This window comes from Amblyomma mixtum, chromosome 8 (genome assembly GCF_055824585.1).
Source record: "Amblyomma mixtum isolate Tamu chromosome 8, ASM5582458v1, whole genome shotgun sequence".
NCBI classification, from domain to species: Eukaryota; Metazoa; Arthropoda; class Arachnida; order Ixodida; family Ixodidae; genus Amblyomma; species Amblyomma mixtum.
In genome coordinates this window covers 85,902,523-85,927,840 of record NC_143019.1, presented here as the reverse complement: position 1 = coordinate 85,927,840, position 25,318 = coordinate 85,902,523, and the positions used below count along the sequence as shown (strand labels likewise).

General features: G+C 47.8%; 1 protein-coding gene across 1 annotated transcript in view; it reads left to right on the top strand.

Annotated features, from left to right (window-relative positions):
* LOC149333284 (cytochrome P450 2U1-like) overlaps positions 1–25,318 on the top strand; it is a 59,833-nt gene that overhangs the window by 6,300 nt on the left and 28,215 nt on the right. Inside the window, exons 2-3 of the mRNA XM_089557697.1 lie at positions 2,470–2,594; positions 6,622–6,725. Of these exons, the coding sequence (XP_089413823.1) occupies positions 2,470–2,594; positions 6,622–6,725 (229 nt within the window). The remainder of the gene's footprint in view (positions 1–2,469; positions 2,595–6,621; positions 6,726–25,318) is intronic.

Here is a 25,318-nt window from a genome sequence, read left to right as displayed (position 1 = left end):
AAATTGAATAAACTGGTCTATTGCGCAAAAATGCTAGCGCGTACGAGTGGTCTACGGTATCCTTAATTATACTGTTTAAATTTGGAGAATTTATTGCGAACATATTTATAGTTATTTGTGACTATATTTCTCAAAAACACTAATCTGCGCAAGCGCCAGTGTTTTTTTTTTTGCACAGAAATAACTGTACACTTTTTCTTTTCTCTGATCGGAAAGCGACGCATTATATAACGCAAAGAAAAGATGTAGACCCACCATTTATGCGTGGTCTTATCTGAAATCTCCCTAGTTTAAATGTTAGAATTTTACTCTGATGAGGAATTCATGTGAGCATTTTATAGGTGCCTTAAGCTCATGTGATATCAATTGTGTTTGAGGCGACCATTTCAGTTTAGAAGCACGGAATCATATAGCGGCTGGTACATTCAGGCATTCTTCAATCCGCAGTGGACAAAAGATGAGCACTGATTTAGCGTCTTTAAAATTTCTGCGAAGCGTACGGCAATGGCGCGCCCTATAATACACCGGAAAAACATTACATGCAGGTCTATCCTTTATTCCTTAGAAAATATTCATTTATTTCTTAAAATGGTGCTTCTGGTTTCTTCGGTGCTCTTGTAGTGGTGAAATGCATATGCGGCGAGAAAGAATATTCCACATATATCGAACGGCTCGCATCATTTTATATATATTGCGCGTGTAGACGGCAAAGAGCTTTCGGCTTTTGTATCATTCTGCGTTGAAAAGTGTTGCTGAATACCTGCTCATAAGCTAGGCTAGAGAACGGTAATGTCAAACGAATTTACTTCGCAAGATCGAATTTATTTTTGAGAAATGAAAACTGAATGCCTATGTTCTAAACACTTGCAGTAGCATTCGATAACACTAATTAGGTGGCAGCGGTACCTACTCGTCGAAAGGAAAGTACTGGCTTGGACACTCAGGTGGTCCCTGAGCGTTTCCTGCAGTGATACCTGTGACGATCGCGTGCTCACACTCAACCAGTGGACTCCTCAATAACCCTCTTTACTTGTCACAACTTCCATCCATGCCCTGCCCTCTTGGCTGCTGCAGCTCATGATAATCTGCGAATAGACAGCGGTATCTATATACTGAATGAAGCCCAGGGTCGAAACTCTCTTTCTTAACAAAACCTTATGTAACTCTCTTGCAAAAGTTACAATATATAACAGATACCACATCGGATGTTTCTGAGTGCCAGGTGGGGCCTGAGCACCTTAACGCATTGCAGTGTAATTTTACATTCTGTCACGCCGTGGAACGTTATACGGAGACTAACCTGGGCATTTGCATTGATGAGGCGAGTGGAATATGGTGCTCGGTGGCTGGTGCAGGCTCTGAACGAAAGACTACTTTTAATCTGATAATTTCCCGGAGGTGAATCCACAGGAGTGTGCTTTGTAAAGGACCCACGCGAGCGAGCTAGCCCACTCTCACACACACACACACACACACGCACGCACGCACACACACACACACATACACACAAACAAACAAACAAACAAACACACACAACCCCCCCACACACACACAAACCCCCACAGACACACACACACAAACACTCACAAACAAACAAACACACACACACACACTCACAAACAAGCAAACACACACACACACACGCACAAACACACACACGCACACATGCGGTTACTGCGGCCAAGTTGTTGACCACACCACTGCTATTCTTACAACTCAGCTAATTCCGCACCGGGGTTCGCCGAGACCGCCTCCGACAACCGTTGCACCCGTGCCCTCCTTGTTCCGGGAAGCGATGGATTTTCGCTGCGCTCTTCCATGCCCCTTCCTGCGCCACAAATCCGCCTCTCAAATGCCGATGCGGTCTCTCTTCGAATGAACCAGACATAGACTTTCCCCAGCCTCGCTCACCTCCAGACAATCCACCCAGCCCGCTGTCGCCCTGAATGTTCACTCTGTGGGGCTCTAGCAACGCTGTATCACACTATCGGGGCTGCCGTGCTATTCAAGCGGCACCTCGTATACCCATGGCAACTGAAGCGTTCTGGGAGAGGGTCATTTCCGTTGGAGGCCTGGAGGACTAGCGCCTCGGGTTCGCCGGGCTGAACCAGCGTCGCGGCCTCTTGGATTCCTCGGTGTCATGGACCTAGGGCTCTAATCCTTGTCCTACCACATGTACGTCCGATTAAGGCAGGAGAGGTTTCCCATCTAGACATTGTTGTAATTCCTTTCAAGTATACAGGTTTTTCCAATTCTCCAAGCAGTTTAGTTCCGGCTCCTACTGGTAATTATTTTCCAAAAATGGGCACGACATTCATAAATATAGCCCCTAATGAATTTCACTGGTAGGTAAAAATGAAACCGCTGCAAGATTCTGTTCTCACAGAATCCTGACAATTCCAACACAACGCTTTATCCCGATGGAAAAGTTTAAGTTAACGTTTTCTTTTCTTTTTCCTGTTTTTGCAGACTAAGGCAGTACTTTACAGACGTGGTGCTCGTTAACGACCTGGAAAGCATGAAAAAGTTTTGCCGTGCAAACCAGTTCACAGACCGTCCAAATATAATGAGTTTCGGCAGCGACTACTATGTGGGTAAGTGGGGCAAATAATGCGCCATTTCACGCAGTTATATGAATGCTAAGCGAAAATACAGAGTTCGCAAAACTATAAAATCAACAATTTACCATTGCGAATGCATGGGCGTTCTAAAACATGTGTGAAAGTTTGTTGTCAAGAGAGATGACACGCGCTAATTTATTAACCATTTTTACATATTCACATTAAATGTCGCGACTTAGTGCCAAATCATGGTTACCAAACGTTGATTCAAAACCCAGCGCACTGCGAGATTACTAGGCTGCTTATTCAACATTGTCAAGAAGCGCTATAGCCGCAAGTTCACCTTGTAGCTTGGGGTCCCCATAATATGAATGGGTCTAAATCACACTCCTAATCTGCCAATCGAACTGCAAGTTAATTTTAACAAGCTGCTCTATTCATGTTTCCACGTGTCCGCCTCTTTATCGTAACTCGTCCTAGAGCTGCTAAATATGGAAATGAATGCTATAACAAAGCAGCTATACTCTCCCGTAGTTAACAAGTGTCGACATAAGTGAACGGGCACGGAAGTTCTGAGCGCTCTGCTGCTCAGTGGCACCCAGCCGGACTAGGAAAACGCTGAAACGGGCCGTGTGCAAACGTGTGTCTTCCGAAAGCTCTGCATGCCTTGCATGACCACGGTCTCTGTTTTGCTCTTCTTAAATCGAGAACGAGAAAAGTTTAACAGTGTCGCCGACACGTGCGCAGCTGTAAATTCTTGTTAAGGTCATTTGCACCTTAAGAAACGGATACTTTTTTGCGGAGGATGTTCAGCGCTGCTACTGTTTCTCAACGGTTATATTCAAGTGGACACTTTTGGCATGAAGAAGCGAGTGCGTTGCGGGAAGCCCCATCGCAATCAGTCCGCCTAGCATCAAAGTAGAGTAGCGCAGGTAGTGTACAGGTTCCTGGATATTACCTTGGCATCGCCTCCTGCTTCGTTTGCATGCGCCTTAGGGTCGGGTGCATCGGCGCTGTGCGTTACGCTGGTGCTATCTCGTGCGTTCCGGATATGTATGAACGACCGTGCAGGTAGAGATGGCCACCGCTGGCGCCTTTATAGGCGACGGTGGCAGGGCAGTGCAATCTCGAGCTAGACTAGGGACTTTCAGAAATATTATGCCTAATAAGAGTTGAGTACAGAACTGCTGCAGCAATGTGTTGAAGTTATATCACTTTGAGTTCTGCTGGTAGCTTGCAGTCATAATTGAATGAATAGGTCCAGGAAGCACGCGTCTGCTGCCACTCGAATCCATAGTTAATGTTCTAAAAGGCTACGCTGTTCATGTCATCACGTAACGCCACTATGACCTCAGTCGGCTGACAGCTGCTAATTGTGGAAATAGAATCCCTTATTAAAGCTACCATAGTCTGCCACAGTGTACAGGTACAGAAATAAGTAATCATGAAAAGGCTTTCCAAAGTGGTACTCAGTACCACCTACCTGCGGAAGGAGAAAAGTGAAAAGCGCTGTTTGCGTGCCCATTGTCGAGCCCCTCCAAGCGCTACGAATGCCTTTCCTGCTCGCTAGGTCGATCTTGCGCTTGTTGAAGAGTTCACGACAAATTGTTGGGAAGTGCTGCCGATATATGTACGGCGGTTCCTAGCCCCCCAAGGTAGGCTAACCTCTTGCCAAAGATGTATGATGCTGCTACTTCTTCGCATCGCGTATGTTGAAGTCATCCGCTCTTAGCTCGAAAGCCGCATTATACGATATGATTATGAAATAACGTGAAATCGCGCAGAACGTAGTATTGAGCGGCAACACGGCGCTGCAGTCCGCTTCTCAGATGCCTTGCAATTAAACTGAATGAACTTGCAACCTGTGTGACACTCCACATTAGGTTCGCCTAATTAGCGTTGTTTATCAAGCGCTAAAATCAAGCACCCGGGTGATTCTGTGGCTCCTACTTGCAGAAATGCTACCGCAGAGGTTGGGCCGAAAATCAGAAGTGTGGTAAATACTGTCTCGAGCCATTTATTCTTGGCAGTATATACTGGCAGTATACACTGCCAAGAAGAGTTGCTGCTTGGAACTCTCGTTGTAGACATTCAACGTTCAATGAGAACTTATTAGCCACAATCCACTCGGTTTTTTGTGCTTGGCGCTGTAGCACTGAACTGTCAAACTTCTGAGTAGAGTGGTGTAATGTTCAGTCTGTCCCACGCCTGCAAATGAATCCGTCTTGAAACTTGCTGTTTTTTTTGTGTTTTTGCTTTGAGTTTGGGAGACCGGGTGGTGTTGGGCGAGCTGCATATATTTTTAAGTATTTCCATCAGTCGACCCCTATCCAGGGTCTATGCCCCCCTTTGAGTGTATTTGAAGCCAAATATGATTGGGCAGCTAAACATGATTCCCACCTATTTCATCTGCCTCGCATGCAGCAGGAGCGATAAGGGCGACTGGTTCGATTCCCACTGCCAGCGGGAAGGGTTCGATCCCAGTCCCCAGGTCTGGCGCCCGGCTCATTTTGGGTGAAATGCATGAGAAATGGGTTTGTTACTTCACCTGAAGCAGAGGCAAACGTTTCCCACGGCCTTAATTGGCCAAATTTAAGATGGACTTGCGTCATAAGAATTAATGTCCTGTAATCGGAATGCATTCTTTAGAAGCCTACGAAGCTTGAGTAGCGACGATAACGACAACATTTCGCCAGAAGGCACACGGGCGACAGTTGTCGATTAGTTATACTCAGCTCAGCTCCATTTCAGGTACGTGTCACATTACGGTTCTTTTCGCACTCCAGAACGGGCAAAAAAACGCAACCTGAAGAAGCCAGGCGTCTAGATAGGTAATGTTGCATGAGCGCAGCTGGCTCTGTACGATACAGCTAACGTTTTTTGCTGGCTTGAGGTTGCTCAAGTTTACTTTCTATCGCAGGAATTGCGTAGCCACAGCGCAGCGTGGTAGCTGCTTGGCATATAATCCACTTGTCACTGATAGTAGGCACCTCGTACACCTCGTACACACTTGCACCTCGTACAAGTGTGGACACCTCGTACACCTCATGTATATACGCTCTGGCACACTCAAGGGAGCCCCATTTGAGGCCATTTGAATTGCGACGCCATGCGGCGCTCCGCACACCCTCAGTGTAGAGGCGCAGCACGACGGCGTCCTACGTACATGACAAACCTGTGCTGCGATTCGAGAAATGCTGTTGAGCGGCAAAAAGCAGGACAGAAGTACTGGCAAATGCTTGAAATTTCCATGTTCGCATATGACATCAATAGTTAAAAAATGAGGCGACGGTGTCTACGTATAGCCACCTCCCCCCGCCCCCCCCCCCCCCCCCTCACCAGTCCTCCCACAATATTAATGAAAAGATGCAGTTCGCACACAAAGACTTATTCTTTCATTGGGTCCCTATTCAAGTTTAAAATTACTTTTTGATATTATACGCCAATATTAAAAGTAGTCACAAAGCAAAAACGAGACCTGGGAGCCGAAGGGCAGAAGTGCTTTGCGCTGTACTTTAGCGTGAGTGCATATGAAACTAAGGCCGGAGCACTCGCGTTCAGCATGACGGCGTTGTTCACCGTGACATAAACTGGGACCAGTGTCACTCGCCTTAACTTTAGTGTGATGCTTTCATAGGCAGCTGTCCCAACAAATAACGTTACTACTGGAAAAAATGTTCCGTGAAATTCTTCGCAATAAATGGTGAATTTTTCGTGAACATTGTTTTCATGACCGCCGGTGATGGTTTCGGTTTATGTTCATTCAGCGTAACTGAGGATGCAGGAAAAGTAAGCCTGCAGGATTTCACCGCTTTTACGTGATTAATATTCGAGTCATGCGTGCACCATGCAAGCTGTTGATTATTGCACTGGTCATGGGTTTCGCAGTCGATAAAGATTGTGGAATATTTGCGCGCTGATGACCGCTGAAAACCACCAAGTGCTAAAAACTCCACAGTTTAGGAATCCTTGTAAGTGCCTTCAAATACGCCATAGAGGTAATGTGGCGTAGAAAAACTTTGAGTGTAAAATAATCAGTTACATGCATGTAATATTTCAGGGATTACGTTACAATCCGGCGATCTATGGAAGACGAACAGAAGATTTGTTATGAGAATGCAACATAGCATTGGGTTCAGCGCACTGATGGAGACACGTATTGCGGTAAGGTGTATATATACTGTGCAGATTAACGAAGTGTCAAAATTTGATCAAAGTTGTTTCGAAAGTCTGGGGAACAACACAGTGTACCCGCAAGTATATGCCAATAAGAAAAATGCGAAGCCTTTATTATACTCTGCTGCGGAGCGCCTAAACATCAGCGAAATCTGTCTCCGTCCTGCTGCCTGCCTTTTCGTTATGTTTGAAATCCACTGTGCTTTTTTTGCGGCCACAAGAGCTGCCACAGCGATGGCAACGGATCCACGGTTACGTCTGTAGTGTTGGTGCTGTGACGACACGTGACCACTCCTGACTGTTTTTCTGCTCTCGCGAACACCCAGTCGCGGGACCATTACATTCATCTATGTTCACAGTATCCACTCTGAGTCGGCCGGCTGGGTTCCGCACGATAGCTTTCGCTGTAAATTTTGAAGAATTTTGATGCCTTATGGGCCTTGACGAAACACAGCAAAAAATTTGGTGAATCTTGAAACCGTGTCATATAAATGAGGTGTGAATCGCATGGGACTGGCTGAAATTCAGCCGCTGTATCATTTGGTTAATGCTTCGGAGCTATTCGCTCCTCGACGTGCAGGATAAATCAGCCACTCGCTCATGCGCTTACGGAATAAAAATCACTCCTAAAAAAGGACAGAGGAGTAGTTGGCTCAAACACATTAAGAAGAGAAAATAAATTGTGATGGAGAAACGAAAAAAAAAATGGGATGACTTTTTGTTCTTCTCCCTCTCTGCGTGTCTGCTTGCGCTTGTTCTGGAAAAACGCATTTCTCTATAAGGGTGGATAGCTGTGCAAGTTCGTAATAGTTCATTGTGAATGGTACAGCGAAAACAGGCTAAAGAAGAAAAGAAAGAGAAACCACAGGGCTCATCATTGGTGCTTTTTTTTGTTAATTTGTCTGTTTAGCGCTGTACCACCCACAATGAGCATTCATGTATTTAGCATTTCACTTGTCGACATTTTTGTTCTCCTGTTAAGGTCGTTGCTATGCTCCCGACCACAATATGCGGATAGTAATCAGTAGCCGTACATTGTCAGTTTACAGCTGTGGGCAATAAGTACTGGCCAGGGAGGGAGGGTTTCAGAAATAATGCCGAGATCACAGCCAACTACTGAAAAAAGTATCAGGTAACGTTAAGAGACCAAAAAACAAGTGGACAGCTTATGCATGAAATGAAAGTGAGTTATATACTACCTGAATTATAGATGTGTACGGGATAATCGATTATAGTCAATGGCCCCTTAGAGTAACAGAGTGGATTCCAAGAGGGGGTAAACATAGGAGGGTAAGCTAGAAAAGGTGTTTGGCTCATGGGATGAGAAAGATTGCGAGGGAAAGATGGACACAGCTGATATAAGCCATGAATTACTAGGGTTCACCATTAGCGCAATTGATCTGGATGTGCACTAAGTGTGGCTGATTATGTAGTTGATGGTGTTGAGTATAATACGTTTTGAACAAATTGCCACTAACACGAAACAAAGAATCGGGCTCAGAATATAGACTCGTTCCAAGTGGAGATGTAGCAGTGCTGTTCAGTTACTTCCACAAAATTACTGAGCTCACAACCAAGCGCTTCTACCCTTCTTCCACCCTCAAAAGTGTATAAACACTGGCTAATAGAAGAGCAGGAAATTCAAGGGAGGATCAGCCACAAGTTCTCTTCCCTCAACGCCATTTTCCTAGCAAAAGCCGTTTAGGCACCCTTTTTGAGGCGGAAGCGGTATAGAATCTCCAAATCGACCAGGTCGAGTAAAAGTGATAGGGTTTTGAGGTAGTTAAACTGGCTAGACGTGCAAAACATGTTTAGCCCCGTTTACTCATGGTTTTGCTTAGGCAGGTTGTCGGCATGTCTGCCAACGACCTTAGCTCGATAGTAGGATTAGATTATGAAGATTTGCAGTGCGCAGCACATGTATCTGTTGCAGTTTAATACTAGGCGTGATCGGCTGTGGAGATAACGCACTGCTTTCCTGCAGCGGTAACGAAGTTGATCTGTTCGCGCCACCCCCGGTTGGACACCAGGCGCAGTAATATTTATTTTAATTCTTCATGGGCTGTCACTAACTACGGCTTTGCCAAGATCATTCTCAGTGTCAAGCGTCCTACAAATTCGGTGAATTGGTTAAACGTCGTGCGCGATATGGTGCTTTTGCCCTAAAATTATCCAGCGTTTGAAGCCTAGCACCAGGAGCGGCCGGCGCTACCACCCACTCTGGCAACCTAGGTGGGCCACCTAGATTACGTCATAGTCCTTCAATGTTTCTATAGTCATGAAATGACTCTGCAACGCTATGGGAGAGCTTCATAGGAGTCTGCTAGGAGTCCTGTGCGGGCAACAACAGGAGCAAGCCGGCGTCTGTACAGCGGCGACACTACAGGCGACGCCGGTGGGGTGGCAGCAGCTATTCTCTAGCCTGATTTTACTTTCGTTCCCAAAAAAGTACAGCGCACGTGTCGCGCTAACATGCGACGCCGACGGCTGGCGCCAAGACATGACGGGTTGCCGCTCCGCCTACAGCGCTACGTGGAAAAAGGTCTCACCGTTGTGCGTGCTCAATGATTCCTAACAGCGTGAAATATATATATATATATATATATATATATATATATATATATATATATATTGTAGGATGGGGTTGTGGCTGAGCAGAACCTAGGTCGCTTTGCAACGTTCAGCAAAGGTGCAGGCCAAGCGTTCGGGCTGCGAGCGAGCCTCACACCTCAGGATCGTCGTCTTCTTTCACTACTACAGTTCACCACAGTGAGCGAGCACGGCTGCTACACTACAATTACCCCCCGGCGAAAAAGGAGGCATCCTGCCGACTTAGGGCGCACAGATGGTAGGCGGATCGTAGTACGGCTTGAGACGGTCAACGTGCACTGTTTCACGGCCACGACGGCGCGCATCTTGCGGCGGCGAAAGCGGTTCAATGATGTAGTTGACTGGAGAGGTCTGGCAGACGACACGGTACGGGCCGTGGTACTTTGAAATGAGTTTTGTGGAGAGACCGGGACTGGTGGAGGGATCCCAAAGCCACACGAGCGAGTCTGGGGTATAGGACGGAAGCGGACTGGTAGGGGCGCGAAAGTGCTTCTGGCGATTCTGATCTTGCGTTGTGAAAGAGCGGGCAAGCTGGCGGCATTCTTCAGCATAGGTGGCTGCTTGAGAAAGGGTAAGAGACTCGGAGATATCAGGGCGATACGGAAGCACGGTATCCATGGTACAGGAAGGCTCGCGGCCGTAAAGAAGAAAGAACGGAGAGAAGCCAGTTGTGCTCTGTGTGGCAGTGTTGTACGCATATGTCACAAATGGGAGAATGCGGTCCCAGTTTGAGTGGTCCGAGGCAACATACTTGGCGATCATGTCGGTCAATGTGCGATTGAAACGTTCAGTAATGCCGTTCGTTTGAGGGTGGTAGGCCGTAGTAGAGCGGTGAACAATGCGGCATTGGCGAAGTAGGGCTTCGACGGTGTCTGAGAGGAAGACACGGCCGCGGTCACTCAGAAGCTCCTTAGGAGAACCATGGCGTAGAACGAGATGATGCAGGATGATAGACGCAACGTCGGGCGCAGACGCGGATGGCAAAGATGACGTTTCGACGTAGCGGGTAAGGTGATCGACTGCCACTATGACCCAGCGGTGTCCAGCCGGAGTTATGGGAAGGGGCCCGTAGAGATCGATGCCAACGCGGTCGAATGGGCGCATGGGGCAAGGCAAGGGCTGCATCGGAGCAATGGAACGGCGAGAAGGGGTTTTGTGGCGTTGGCATTCCGGGCAGGAGCGAACGTACTGTCGAATGAAACGGTACATTCCCCGCCAGTAGAAGCGGAGTCGAAGGCGCGTGTAGGTCTTCACCACACCGGCGTGAGCGCACTGGGGGTCGGCGTGAAAAGAGGCGCAGATGTCGGAACGCAGGTGGCGAGGAATGACAAGGAGCCATTTGCGACCGTCGGGAAGGTAGTTGCGGCGGTAAAGGAGGCCATCCCGTATTGCGAAGTGGCGGGCTTGACGACGGAGAGTGCGGGTCGCAGGTCGCTGAGATGGTGTAGACAGGAGAGCGAGGAGGGAAGCGATCCAGGGGTCCCGTTGTTGTTCAAACGGCATGTCGGCAATATCAAGGGAGGACGCATCAGTGGTGGCGAAAGATGTGGAGTCTAAGTCACAAGGTAGCGGGGACCGCGATAGTGCGTCGGAATCAGAATGCTTACGGCCAGATCGATAGATGACTTCAATGTCGTATTCTTGTAAGCGCAACGCCCAACAAGCAAGACGGCCTGAAGGGTCTTTGAGGGACGTCAGCCAGCAGAGGGCATGGTGGTCGGTAACGACAGAGAACGGGCGACCATATAGGTAAGGTCGGAACTTTCCAATAGCCCAAATTATTGCCAAGCACTCCTTCTCTGTCACGGAATAATTGCGCTCGGCCTTTGTCAAAGTGCGGCTGGCATACGCAACAACATGTTCGGCGCAGCCGGGCTTGCGCTGAGCCAGCACGGCACCGAGGCCCACGCCGCTGGCGTCAGTGTGAATTTCAGTGTGCAGGCTGGGGTCGAAATGGCGGAGGATCGGCGGGGACACAAGCAGGCGCCGAAGCGTTGTGAACGCCGCGTCACACCCTTATAAAAATTTCTATAGAAAGTCCATAGACTGTCTATAGACTTTAGTCTATGAAGTCTATAGACTGGCTATAGACAAATACTTTAGACTGGTCTATAGACAGTCTATAGATTTATGGCCATACACTTTTAGTAGACTTTTGTCTATAGACAGTCTATAGACAAATGTCTACTGAAAGTCTATAGGTCTATAGGAAGTCTATAGACACAGGTCTATAGACAGTCTATAGACGATCTATAGACTTATGGTCATACATTTCCTATAGAGCTGTCTATAGACCGTCTATAGACACTTGTCTATAGACGGACTATAGACGACCTATAGACTTATGGCCATAGACTTCCTGTAGATTACCGTCCATAGACAGTCTACAGACAAAAGTCTACTGGTCCAGTAGACATATGTCTATAGACTGTCTATAGACATTCCATAGGTGTGTGGCCTGGCAGTGCTATAGACCTTCGTCTATAGACAGTCTATAGACCTCTGTCTACTAAACTATTAGTAGACCATTATCTATAGACTGCATATAGACTGTCTACAATAATTGAAAAAGGTCACCAGACAGAGTTCACACATGAAACAATCAATATACTTACAAATTTAGTTTATTTCCAAGCTATCCAGGCTGGGAATATGCAATACATGCACCATAAGAATGCACCACAGTAACATAAAAGTTGAAAATAACAGTCCGGCTAGTTTCCTCAGAAGCATTCTTGTGGCCTGTTGTCGGCAGTAAATCGTCCGGGCATGTTTACCTGTACAGCACAAAGGAAAAAAATAATATAAGAGGAACTGAAAAAAAAAATTCCCATTCCATCTCTGCACATGTGCTTTACAATGGAAGGCATATCCTGGCTATGCCATTCTAGAAAGGCGATCTTGATCTTTTGGTTTGGTTTTATGGGGTTCAAAAACCCAAGGCGACACAGGCTACGAGACGCTGAAGTGAAAGGCTGGGGAATAATTTCGGCCACCTGTGCAGAGTACACAGGCCTTTAGCATTTTGCCAATATTAAAATGCGACCGCCTAGGCCGGAATCGAACCTGCATCTTTCAGGTCGCCATACGAACATGACATCCACTAAGCTATCACGCCGGCTCAATCATATCAGTAAATACACGAAAGATTATATGCGTCGTCATAAAACATTGTAAGAAAGACCCCTAATCCCTGGAGCACTCTACTCTGAATACAGTACTGATACTGATTTCTGTATGGCAATACTGTTACAGCCAATACTGACCTCTTTATGGCAATCCTTTTACATTATTTGTAACAGAAGACTTCGAACAATTGTGCCACATATCTGCATTGACTCGCAAGGAGCTGTTAAGAATGCCACCTCCATAAAATACAGATTCTGTGCACCTCACACAGGGATCCAAAAAGGAGAATATTGCAGCATTTATTCTTATAACCGCTATAGAAGAAGCGCTTCAAAATACCCTGCGTGAAGCCTGGTACACCCGGCCAAATTTTTAACTGGCTCGGGTGTTGCATCGCTAAATGCACCTTGTAAAAAAGGTGCCTTTCGGCTACACTGCTGGCATATTCATGCTGTAATTTAACGAGTGAAATGTCATTTCGTGGTTCCTTTTTGTTCATATAATGTTTGAGTGCAGTACTTGCGTGTTTAAATCAACATTATCAGAAACATTCGTCTGCCACTACGAACAGCTGAAACAAGCTGCATACGCAGAAATGGATCTGGTCCATATGGCCTCATTCTCTGGGCAAAGTACGACTCCTTTCATGGCGGACAAGTCGTTTAGCCAGATTAGTGCAAATGCGCCACCAGAACCATTGCTTCGTATTTCGCTTGTTTCGGCTCTTCGTATAGCGGCAGACGATGAATATTTTGATACCTTTGATCTAAACACGCAAGTACTCCACTCAAACATTATATTAACAAAAAGAAACTATGAAATTCCATCTCACGCGTTAAATTACAACATGAATATGCCAGCAGTGTAGCCAAAAGGCACCTTTTTACAAGGTGCATTTAGCGATGCAACACCTGAGCCAGTTAAAGATTTGGCCGAGTGTACTTAAGCTGATACTCAGACGGGCACAAGCTATACAAAACCAGCAGGCAGAAGCAACCAGTTCACCACAGATTTGCGCCTATAACTTGAAGCACAAAGACGGAACAGCATACTCATACATCTGCGCGCGCTCTTAGAAACAAGCGGGTTGCAGCGCTTCCATGCCGCGCTCATTATTCAGAATACTAATACAGCACAGAGAGGCTGCAGCTGCGCCGTTTCAAAAGCAGTCGCGAGGTTGAGACAGCAAATTACTGTCACGATAAAATGCCGTCTGAAATTCACTTAGTTTTTCCTTCAAGTGCAGCCCCAACAGCGCAGTAAAGAGGTGTGTTTATTGCATGGAGGGAGCCTAACCCAAAAAAATCAGCGAAAGCATTGAACGTGCTCAAAGTCGGAAGTATTTCAATGAAACAATTACAGGCGCAGCTATAATAACACGAGAGCTTAATTTAATTTTAGGCGCAAATAAGCGGCGAGTCACATCGGCGCTTTCGTAACGTAGCAGTCTGAAATCAGAAACACATACTTTGCCTCTAGCGCAAATGGTATTCGAGAAATCTGTGCACGCGTGAGCAGGATTCATGAACGAACCACTCGGAACGAAATGTAAGCCACCTCTTGTCGAGCCGACCTTTACCCAGCTTTCAAAATGAAGTGCCCGCAAGCCAGCGGCGGCGGCACACGGCTCTGATGACAGACACGGACGAATCCATACGTGTGCAACGAAGGGGAGATGGGATGGAGCTCGTGGGTTCTTCGCGGTGTTTGAGCACGCCGGCCATTCGCGCCGGCAACGAATTGTATTCACCCATCACACTACAAGCATTCCTCCAGCGCCGCTTGACTACAACTTTGACAAACGTCTCGCGCTCCAGTCTATAGCGTTACAAGACACCTTTGCTGAAACGTCGGCGTCCACGACGCGCACCGAGCGAGCGTCCATACGTAGCAAGCAATGCACACCTCCAAAAGAACAGCACTCCATGGTCCAGACAGGCGATAACACAAAGATAAGAAAAGAAATGTAATCCACCACTGAACGAGACTGTATGAAAGTACGTTTTCGGAGGTGCAAAGTAAATTGAGCTCACACGGCGCTAACTAACACACAGTTCCATTTCGGCCGTCATTCACAGGCTAAACATTTCTGGCCGCGCATCTACCTTGAAACACGAAAAATCTAGTAGACAGCTCGCGAGGAGCGGCTTATCAGCAAGGGCATCGCACAGACTGCCTTTCCGCGCGTTAGTAAAGACAGCGGCAAAGAGATAAGCGGCATTAGTCGAGGCTTCCGATGGCTTCCGCCTTAGAAACGAAGATAGGACGTTTGTAACTGCGCACATAATCTGTTCTGCACACACAGCTCTGCTTAGAGTGGTTCAGGAGACCAAATGAATAAAATATAAACGTGTAGACTTACCGTAAGCGGACGATGAAGCTGGATTTTGAAGAAAACGTAATCCGTGAAAAACACGCCAACGCCATTGATGCAGCCGCGCACAGGGTTGTTTGCAGCCCGAAAAATTTTCCACCGTCTCGCGGTAAAATGGTCAAACGTGAAACAGAAACCCATTTCACGGTCGTATCTTTATCGCTCGCACTCTTGCCGTGCGCAGCTTGATCTGATATCCAAGACCACAGAAGGCAATCGGTTTATACGCTTAAATTCTTCGCTTACCCTCTAAAAATTTTATTGTTTTCGTGAAAACAGAACCGAAATCTAACTTCTTGTCGGTATACGCGCCGCATCTCCCACCGAATAGTATGCGGTACAATTCTCAAATAATATTATAAGGTTACGTAGCATAACGTCTTTTTTGCGTGTGTTCGTGTTTAGAGAACTGATATGCGCCACATCAGCGTGTCATCGGCTCCGAAGCAACAGGTGCAAGGGTAGGAACGAAAAAATACTGGCTTTGTGATTGTTGCGTCGCAGCACTTATTCACGTGAATACAAACTGCAAAGGTAGAAATGGCAGATGTTAATCGCAGAGAGGACCAGGATCTTTGAGATTAATCTAAGATGTTTCTAAGGGATGGGCGCTTCCTTGAATGCTCACACCCGTATTTCCCCCTTTATTTTCAGGACGTTTTAAAGAGAAATGATAAAATGATAAAATGTTTCTGATTTCAGCACGTTAGACAGTAACGATTGAAAGATGGAATCAAATTTTGTCGAGCGATTCCTTTAAGGGACAGCGTATTCGTTCGATGTAGTACTGTTTGCGGGCGCCCTTACTTCAAGAACGGCTGCTTTTCCTCGGCTTACTTGTTAGCATTAAATATTTAATTGTATTGGCAATATACGTCACGGTATAACGAAAAGGAGCTTGTCAAGGCTCCTGAAAACAATATACAGGATGGTGTTGTAATGGCCTTACGCAATACATTTTAATTTCCGTAATAGCGAAAGATGTGGGGGAATCCCGACATAGTTGCGGTCACTAGATGCAGGTCCCCTCAGCATACAGTGCAAAAAGAAATTCACATTGTTCTGGACTTAGTCGAAGGTCAGAGTATCGAACATTGTTAGATAAAATTACGATTGTTATAGACTGGTCTATAGGCAGTTGACTATCTATAGTGTACAGTCTATAGACGAAAGGAAATTGAGGTAGTTGTAGACTGTAGTCTGTAGAGAGTCTATAGACCGTCTATAGACGAAAGGAAATTGAAGCCGCTATAGACCGTAGTCTATAGAGAGTCTATAGACCGTCTATAGACGAAAGGAAATTGAAGCAGCTATAGACCGTAGTCTATAGAGAGTCTATAGGCCGTCTATAGACGAAAGTAAATTGTGACAGCTATAGACCTTAGTCTATAGACCGTCTATAGACGAAAGGAAATTGAAGCAGTTATAGACTTTAGTCTATAGACAGTCTATAGACAAAAGGAAATTGAGGCAGCTATAGACCTTAGTCTATAGCGAGTCTATAGACCGTCTATAGACGAAAGGAAATTGAAGCAGTTATAGACTTTAGTCTATAGACAGTCTGTAGACAAAAGGAAATTGAGACAGCTATAGACCCTAGGCTATAGCGAGTCTATAGACCGTCTATAGACAAAAGGAAATAGAGGTAGTTAAGACTTCAGTCTATAGAGAGTCTATAGGCCGTCTATAGACAAAAGGAAATTGAGTCAGCTATAGACTTTAGTCTATAAAGTGTCTATAGACAGTCTATAGACGAAAGGAAATTGAGGCAGCTATAGACTTTAGTCTATAAAGTGTCTATAGACAGTCTATAGACGAAAGGAAATTGAGGCAGCTATAGACCTTAGTCTATAGAGAGTCTATAGACAGTCTATAGACGAATGGAAATTCAGGCAGCTATAGACCTTAGTCTATAGAGGGTCTATAGACAGTCTATAGACGAAAGGACATTGAGGCGGCTATAGACCTTAGTCTATAGAGGGTCTATAGACAGTCTATAGACGAAAGGAAATTAAGGCGGCTATAGACCTTAGTCTATAGAGAGTCTATAGACCGTCTATAGACAAAAGGAAATTCAAGCAGCTATAGACTTTAGTCCATAGATTTTCTATAGACTGTCTATAGACAAAAGGAAAAGTCTATAGGATGGCTATAGAGTCTATAAAAAGTCTATAGAAAGTCTATAGACCATTTTTATAAGGGCAGTCTGGTGTCCAAGACGAGAGGCTGGTGTCGCCGGCAAGCAGATCAGTCAGGGGTGACAGGATGGAAGCGAAATTGCGTACGAAGCGGCGAAAATAAGAGCACAGCCCAATAAAGCTACGCAGCTCATTCAGGGAGGTGGGTCGGAGAAACTCGGCGACTGCGCGCAGTTTTGCAGGATCGGGAAGGACGCCTTCTTTAGAGACGACGTGGCCCAAGATGGTAAGCCGCCGGGCTGCGAAGCAGCACTTCTTTAAATTCAGTTGCAAGCCGGCGTCGGTCAAACATTGCAGGACACGCTCGAGGCGGGCCAGGTGGGACGAAAAGTCTCGAGAAAAGACGACGATATCGTCCAGATAGCACAGACACGTGTGCCACTTGAGTCCGCTGAGAACTGTGTCCATCATGCGCTCGAATGTGGCCGGCGCATTGCACAAGCCGAACGGCATGACATTGAATTAGTAGAGGCCGTCGGGCGTAACAAAGGCCGTCTTTGGCCGATCAGCAGCATTCATGGGCACCTGCCAATAGCCGGAACGGAGGTCCAATGAGGAAAAGAATTCCGCGCCTTGCAGGCAGTCGAGGGCATCGTCAATACAGGGGAAGTGGATACACATCCTTGCGCGTAATCTTGTTGAGGCGACGGTAATCAACACAAAAGCGGATGGATCCGTCCTTCTTCCGCACGAGAACAACGGGAGAGGCCCAGGGGCTGTGAGAAGGCTGGATTACGCCGCGCTGAAGCATGTCGTCCACTTCCTTGGTAATGACGGTGCGTTCAGGGGCCGACACGCGATAAGGACGCTGGCGCAAAGGGGCATGCGTTCCGGTGTCAATGCTGTGTGTGACGACGGATGTGCGGCCTAGAGAGCTGTGCGGGAAGTCGAAGGACGTACGGAAACGTTGAAGTAATGCGACGAGCTGATCACGTTGGTGCGGCGAAAGGCTGGCATCGATAGATCGGGAAAAAACAGAAACGGTGTCTTGGTTTGGCGTAGCAGGAGGCGAACCAATGGCATCTATCTGGAGAGGGGCAGGTTCGTCAGAGACGGAGTATGGAAGAGCGTGATCGACTGATTCTACATGGCCCAGGCATTCGCCGCGGAGAAGCGTTGATGGACAAGAAAAAGGGTTCGTGACATAGATTGCGCTGTGGCCATCGCAGACAGTCAGAAGAGCGAACGGAAGGAGAAAACAGTAGCGACGGGCAGCGGCATCGGTCGGAGTAAAGAGAACAGTTGAATCAGGATCGCAGGCGCAAGTGTGGGGAACCAGGGCAACAGAGAAGGCAGGGATGTCAGTATCTGCAGCGACCAGCATTTTACCGAGGCGGAGAGAGGTGTCGGACGGCAGAGTAGCGCAGAGCGGAGACAGTTCAATGCTGGCACGGGCGCAGTCGATGATCGCATGATGAAGGGTTAGAAAGTCGCAGCCCAGAATGACGTCATGAGAACAGGAGGACAGCACGAAAAACTCGGCGATATACACAACATCCCGGATAACAAGGCGAGCTGTACATAATGCTAGAGGTTGAATGCGGTGCGAGCTTGCAGTGCGGAGGCAAAAGTTCGAAACAGGCGTCTTCACTTTACGGAGTCTACGGCAAAGGGCTGCGCTAATAACGGATACAGCAGCGCCCGTGTCTACAAGGGCGAGAACGGCGACGCCATCAACAAATACTTCGATAACATTCGCAGGTGAAGACGGAGGACTTGGGCAGTTCGATGGAATCGCAGTTCTTGCCTCCGGAACTGCGGCTGTTAGTTTTCCTCCGGACGAGAGGGTGATCGCCGGCGCATGGGAGAGATAGATCGGCGACGGGGAGAAGGCGACCGGGGTGAAGAATATGAAGAGCGGTCAAGGTGGAAGGAGTCCGCAGGGGTGCCGGAGGGAACTGGTTGCGAGGGAGGCGCAGGGTCATAGTGGAATGGGCTGGCCTCGTCCCGGAAACTCGGCGGGTGTTGGCGACAAAGCCGGGCGACGTGGCCCGGCAAGCCACAGGCGTAACATATGGGGCGGTTGTCGTAGGTACGCCATGGGTTCATGACTGCACGGTGAGGCGGCAGGCGACGACGGACAGGTGCCGGCGGAGGCGGTAGCGGTGCGACAGATGGGTGGTTAACGTAGACTTCGGGGCGTCGGGGTCTGGCGGCAACCTCAGCGTAGGTGAGGGGGGCAGCCACAGGCGGAGGCCGAGGGCTAGAGGGCAAAGCGTCGGCGACCTGCTCTTGGATGGTGCGTCGAAGGGTGGGATCTATGAGTGACGCAGGGTCGCCAGACACAGGCAGTAGGGACAGTTGGCGGGCCACTTCTTCCCGTATGAAGGCCTTGATCTGGGGAAGCAGGGAGGCCGAGTCAGAGACCAGACTGCAGACCGCCGGCGCAGGAAGGGACTCGTCGAGGACTCCGGAACGGCGAGTAGAATTCCTCTGCTTCCTGAGGACGTCATAGCTCTGACAAAGCTGAATGACATCCACCACCGTTTGCGGATTCCTGGCGAGCAACATTTGGAACGCGTCGTCGGAGATGCCCTTCAGGATGTTGCTAATTTTCTCGGCCTCCGGCATGGATGGATTGATGCGCTTGCACAGGTCTAGAACATCTTCTATGTAACTGGTGAAGGTTTCAGTGGCGTACTGAGCGCGAGCGCGGAGGCGTTGTTCGGCGCGCAGTTTGCGCACAGCTGGGCGGCCGAATACCTCCGAAAAGCTGGTCTTAAAGGACGACCAGGTAGGCAAGTCGGCCTCGTGGTTGCGGAACCACAAGTTGGCAACGTCGCTGAGATAGAATAGTACGTTACCAAGCTTGGTGGCATCGTCCCACTTGTTGTGGGCGCTGACGCGCTCGTAAGTCGCCAACCAGTCGTCAACATCGTGGTCGTCGGCACCGCTGAAGACGCTGGGATCTCGCTGCCGGAGCCCGCCAGAACACAGGATGGTAGGCGACGGGATGGGGGCTGTCTGGCTGGTGACTTCAGGCATAACTGGCGGCGAAGGTAAGGTGCGGCTACGGAGCTCGAGGATGAGGACGAGAGGGCGACCTTACAGCAGCCTCCACCAAATGTAGGATGGGGTTGTGGCTGAGCAGAACCTAGGTCGCTTTGCAACGTTCAGCAAAGGTGCAGGCCAAGCGTTCGGGCTGCGAGCGAGCGTCACACCTCAGGATCGTCGTCTTCTTTCACTACTACAGTTCACCACAGTGAGCGAGCACGGCTGCTACACTACAATATATATATATATATATATATATATATATATATATATATATATATATATATATATATATATATTTTCTATATATATATATATATATATATATATATATTGCCACATTCCTGGGAACTCTCGTGGCGCCGTCTCCCGGCCGAAGTGCCTTACCCGCTATTCTGGCTAGCCTTAGCCATGGTGGCGGGCAGGGCTTCGTCGTCGCTTCTGTGTGGTGCCCTCGGGAGTCCGCTGCTGCCTGGCGCTTCACAGTATAACGTGTCCTGGCCGTCCCGACTATCTAGCCGTGACAAAATATATATATATATATATATATAGAGAGAGAGAGAGAGAGAGCGAGATATTTCGGATCCCACCGGCGGCATGTGGTTGTTTTTTCTTCTGCTTTTCTAATCAATTAGCTTTAAGCGACAGTAATATTATTACTTGATTAACACCACAAACATTAATTAATTAAAAAAAATAAAAAAATCCCCTGTGCTCCTTGGTTTCTGTGGCTGTTGGCTTCTCTCATATATATATATCTCCTGAGCCTTTTGCGGCCAGCTTTCTTCTGTGGAGCTCTCACCTGTAATAATTCCATTTCATCCGCTACATTTAGTGGTAGGAGCTGGCTAAAAACGTCCTGTATACGCCACTAGTACGTCGCAACCGCCGTGTAGCAGGCTTTGCACCTTTATCGCCTCAGGGGTTCCTTTCAATGGCTACCACGCAAGCGACGCAGACCCATGAACAGCGATCTGAAGAAGAGACGACTGCGCCCCATCAGCGCGATCCGCGCACATTATATGGTGAGAGCGAAGGGGACATTGAAGAATGGCCATCACATTATGAAAGGTGCAGCAAGTACAACCGTTGGAACTCTACCGCCCGCCTGTACAACGATGTTTTCTTTCTTGCTGGTACAGCTCTGACTTGGTTTGACAACTACGAGGAAACTCTCACGAACTGAAGACGGTTTGTTGAAGAAATCACTAAGTCCTTTGGACATGCTCTTGCGAACAAGGAACGAGCTGAGCATCAACTTTACCAAAGAGCCCAACTACCCGGTGAAACACGCATGCGATAGATTGAGGAAGTATTGAAACTTCGTGGCATTGTCAACCGGCAGATGCTAGAAGAAGACAACGTAAAGTACCTTCTCAAAGTGATTACTGAGGACGTGTATAATTTCCTTATTTCATGACACACCCTTGCTACAGTTGCAGTTGTCATAAAGCAATGCCTTGCCTTTTAGGTGCTTAATGCATGCCGGATAGCACCCATATTGTGCCGCATTTCCAATGTAACCGCCGTCGCCAGCATCAACACCCTCGCGAGAAAAGACGTCGCTTCTATAGTCAGGACGATTGTATACGAGGAGTTGGTATCTCAGCGGCGACGTACCAATGTTCTAAAAAGAACCGCCTTCGACAGAAAACTGTGTTTTTGTGGGACAGAATTGGTAAGTTTTGTGGAATTGGGGGTGAATCTTTAGTTCCCGTTGGCCTGGGCTCAGCTTCAGTTGTGCTTGGTGACGAGTCGCACAGAACAGAATTTGTTGTATTGAGACGTGCCACGCATGACGTGATCCTGGGTGCTGACTTTTTGCGAGAGTTTGGTGCAGCAATAGACTTCAGTGCCCGCGAAATTTCTTTCTTTGAAGCCAAACATTATCCTCGTATTAGTGGATTACATGTCCCAGACCTATGATGGAGTTCCCTCCGTGAAGAAAGATGTGCTGCTACCTGTGATGACGACAGCATTTGTGCCTGTGAAATCATTCGAACATTTCGTGAGCGTAAACTCGATAGTCGTCGAGCCAAATGTCGCACGGGGCAAAAAAAAATATATTTTAGTGCCACGCTCTATTGTCGAGGCAGTGGATGGTCGCACGCACCTCTGGAGTGTGAACATATCAGAGGAGCCCGTTCGTTTTCCTTCTGGTTTAGCACTCGCCTGATTTAGGAACCATGTTACTCACGCCCTTGAAGCTATTTCTGATGTCAGAGCAGCTGCACCAGAGAAGTCTGATTACTGTGCTGAGCCTGCGCACATGGTCAACAAATCGCTCCCGTCTAGTGAACGCCGTATGCTGCAAGAAATCTTGGTGCATCATGCTCACGTGTTCGAATTTGTCTCCGAGGGATCGGGTCGCCATTTCCCAGCCTCTCAAACACAGCATAAAATTAACAAAGGAAATGCACCCCCTATTCGCCAGAAACCTTGCAGAGTCTCCGCGGCAGAGCTCAAGATAATTCAAGAAGAGGTGGACAAAATGCTGCAGAAAGGAGTCATCCGTGAATCTTCCAGTCCTTGGGCCGCCCTGTGATCTTAGTAGAAAAAAAGAGAATTAGCGAATCTGCGTTGACTAGCCCCGTTTAAATGCGCTAACAAAGAAAGACGTATACCTGTTACCGCACATTGACGACGCAGTCGATTGTCTACATTCGGCATCATATTTTCCAGTGTTCATTTGCAATATGGTTATTGGCAAATTCCACTGCATTTTTCCGACCATGAGAAAGCCTTCGTAACCCCAGGTGGTTTGTACGAATTTAATGTGTTTCCGTTTGGTTAATGCGATGCCCCCGCAACGTTCGAGCTATTTATGGACACTGTCCTTCGTGGGTTAAAATGAGAAATCTGCATGTGTTACCTGGATGGTGTCATTTTCGGCAAGACCTTTCAAGAGCCCAATGAAAGACTTCTTATCTTCACAAATGCATCGGCACAGCGGGACTCGTTTTGAACTCAATGAAGTGCCATTTTGAGGAGCGGCCAACTCTAGTTCTTGGCTACCTCGTCAACCAGGGTAGTACCATGGTGGATCCTCAGGAGATCGCCGCAGTAAGGGAGTTCGAAACTCCACGCACCCTGAAAAGCCTTCGCAGCTTCCTCGGACTCTCTGTTTTTCGTCGCTTCATTACTGGCTTTGCGCAAACTGCCCACCCTCTCAGCTTTCTTCTGCATAAGGATTCGCAGTTTGTGGGGACCACCGAGTGAGAATCCTCGTTCCATCTGCTCAAATCTTCTCTCACTTCAGCGCCACTCCTGAGGCACTTCGACCCTTCTACTCTGACGGAGATTCCCACTGACTCCAGCGGCGTCGGTCTCGGGGCGGCGCTTGTCCGACTTCACAGTGCGGCTCTGTACGTTAATGCCTATTTCAGCCGCACGTTAACCAAATCTGAGCGCAACTACACTGTCACCGAATAGGAGCGCCTCGACGTTGTGTTCGCTGTGCACAAGTTCCGACCATACCTATACGTACAGTCAGGGACAAAAGTCGCCGGACCACGTGTTCCTCTAACAAAGCCGATAGCTCTGGTACTAGTCGGCGGCTGGAGACCACATTTGTGGAGGTAAAAGCTAATTTTTTGTTCTTTCATCTCCACAAGTGCGGTCTCCAGCCGCTGTCTGGTAGTAGACCTATAAGCTTCTTTTGAGGAACACGTGGTCCGGAGACTTTTTTCCCCGACTGTACGCCATTGCACTATTGTCACACACAATTATTCTCTATGCTGGCTCATCGGACTTCGCGATCGATTTGGTCGTCTGGCGCACTGGGCATTGCGCCTACAAGAATATAACTTCGCTGTTTCATACAAAAGGCGGTGCCGTCAAAGTGAAGGTAGACTGCTTGTCACGCCACCCACTGCCGACCTCGGTCAACGATGAAATGGTTTCGAAAGGTGTTTTGCCTCGTTCCAGCCGATGTTCCCCAGCATGGCGACCTTTAGGCGAGAGCAACATAGCGACCTGTCACTGCAGCCCATTATAGAAGAGGCAGATAGGCGTGTCGATTCAACGTCATTTATAATCCAAGATGGTATTTTATTCATAAGAACTACTCCTTTCAGTGGTGCTGCCCCGCTTTTGGTCGTCCCGAAAAGTCACCGCGCACAAGTTTTGCACATTATGCACGTTGACATCACATCTGGCCATCTAGGCATCTCTCATACCGTAGAACAAATTCGCCAGCGTTTTTATAGGCCTCAATTTTATAAGGCCACCAGCAGTAAGGTGTAACATGCGAACAATGCCAACGACTTAAGGCAAGAACCACCACACCAGCCTGTCCTTTGCAGCCCGTTAAACCACCAACTTCCCCTTTTGAAAAGATTGAAATCGACTTCTTGGGTCCTTTCCCAGGGCCTTTAGAGAGGCGCTGCTGGGTGATTGTATGCGTACACAAACTCACCAGATACGTGGAGACCGCTGCTCTCATTAGCGCGAAATGCTGATGATGTTTCGTTGTTTTTCTAAACTCGGTTGTTATTCGCCATGGCGCATCCGGTATTTTATTTAGTGATCGCAGACGGCAATTTCCGGCTCATGTCGTGGAAGAAATGCTCCTGCTTTGTGGTTCAGACTACCGACACTCCACACCGTGCCACCCGCAGACCAGCGGGCTTACCGTACGCACCAACCGCACTCTGATAACTATGCTGTCCCTGTACGTCTCGACTTACCATCGCAACTGGCACGCATTGTTACCATCTCTGGCGAACGCTTATAACAAGGCAATTCATGAGGTCAGCGGGTATTCTCCCGCCTGTTTTCTATATGCCAGAACTCCCTGCGTTTTGCTCGATACCATCTTCCCGTTTTCCCTCAACGATGACGCGCCCGCTACCCAGATACTATGCCGTGCCGAAGAAGTCCGTCGTACAGCCCGCTTACGTGCACGGAACTCTCAACGCCGCTCGAAAGAATACTACCACCTACGTGATCGTGCAGTAACTTACTCTCCTGGAGACTTTGGCTTTGTACGCCAACCCGCAGGAGAGAACTATATAAATTTTCTGTGTAACATGGCCCCTTCGTCGTGTTAGACCGACTGAATGACATGAATTATGCCATCACCAAGGTGACGACGAATAAATGCCGTTGCCGCAAGACACATGTCGTTCATGTGGGCCGCTTGTATGGAGTAATTCGCATTTTTATGGAGTATGATTGCATGGAGCAATTTGCATTTTTGTATTGTGGTCAATAGTATAATTAGTCGAGATTAATTAACCAAATTCACGAGCAGCGAAGGTAGGCGAAAAATTACA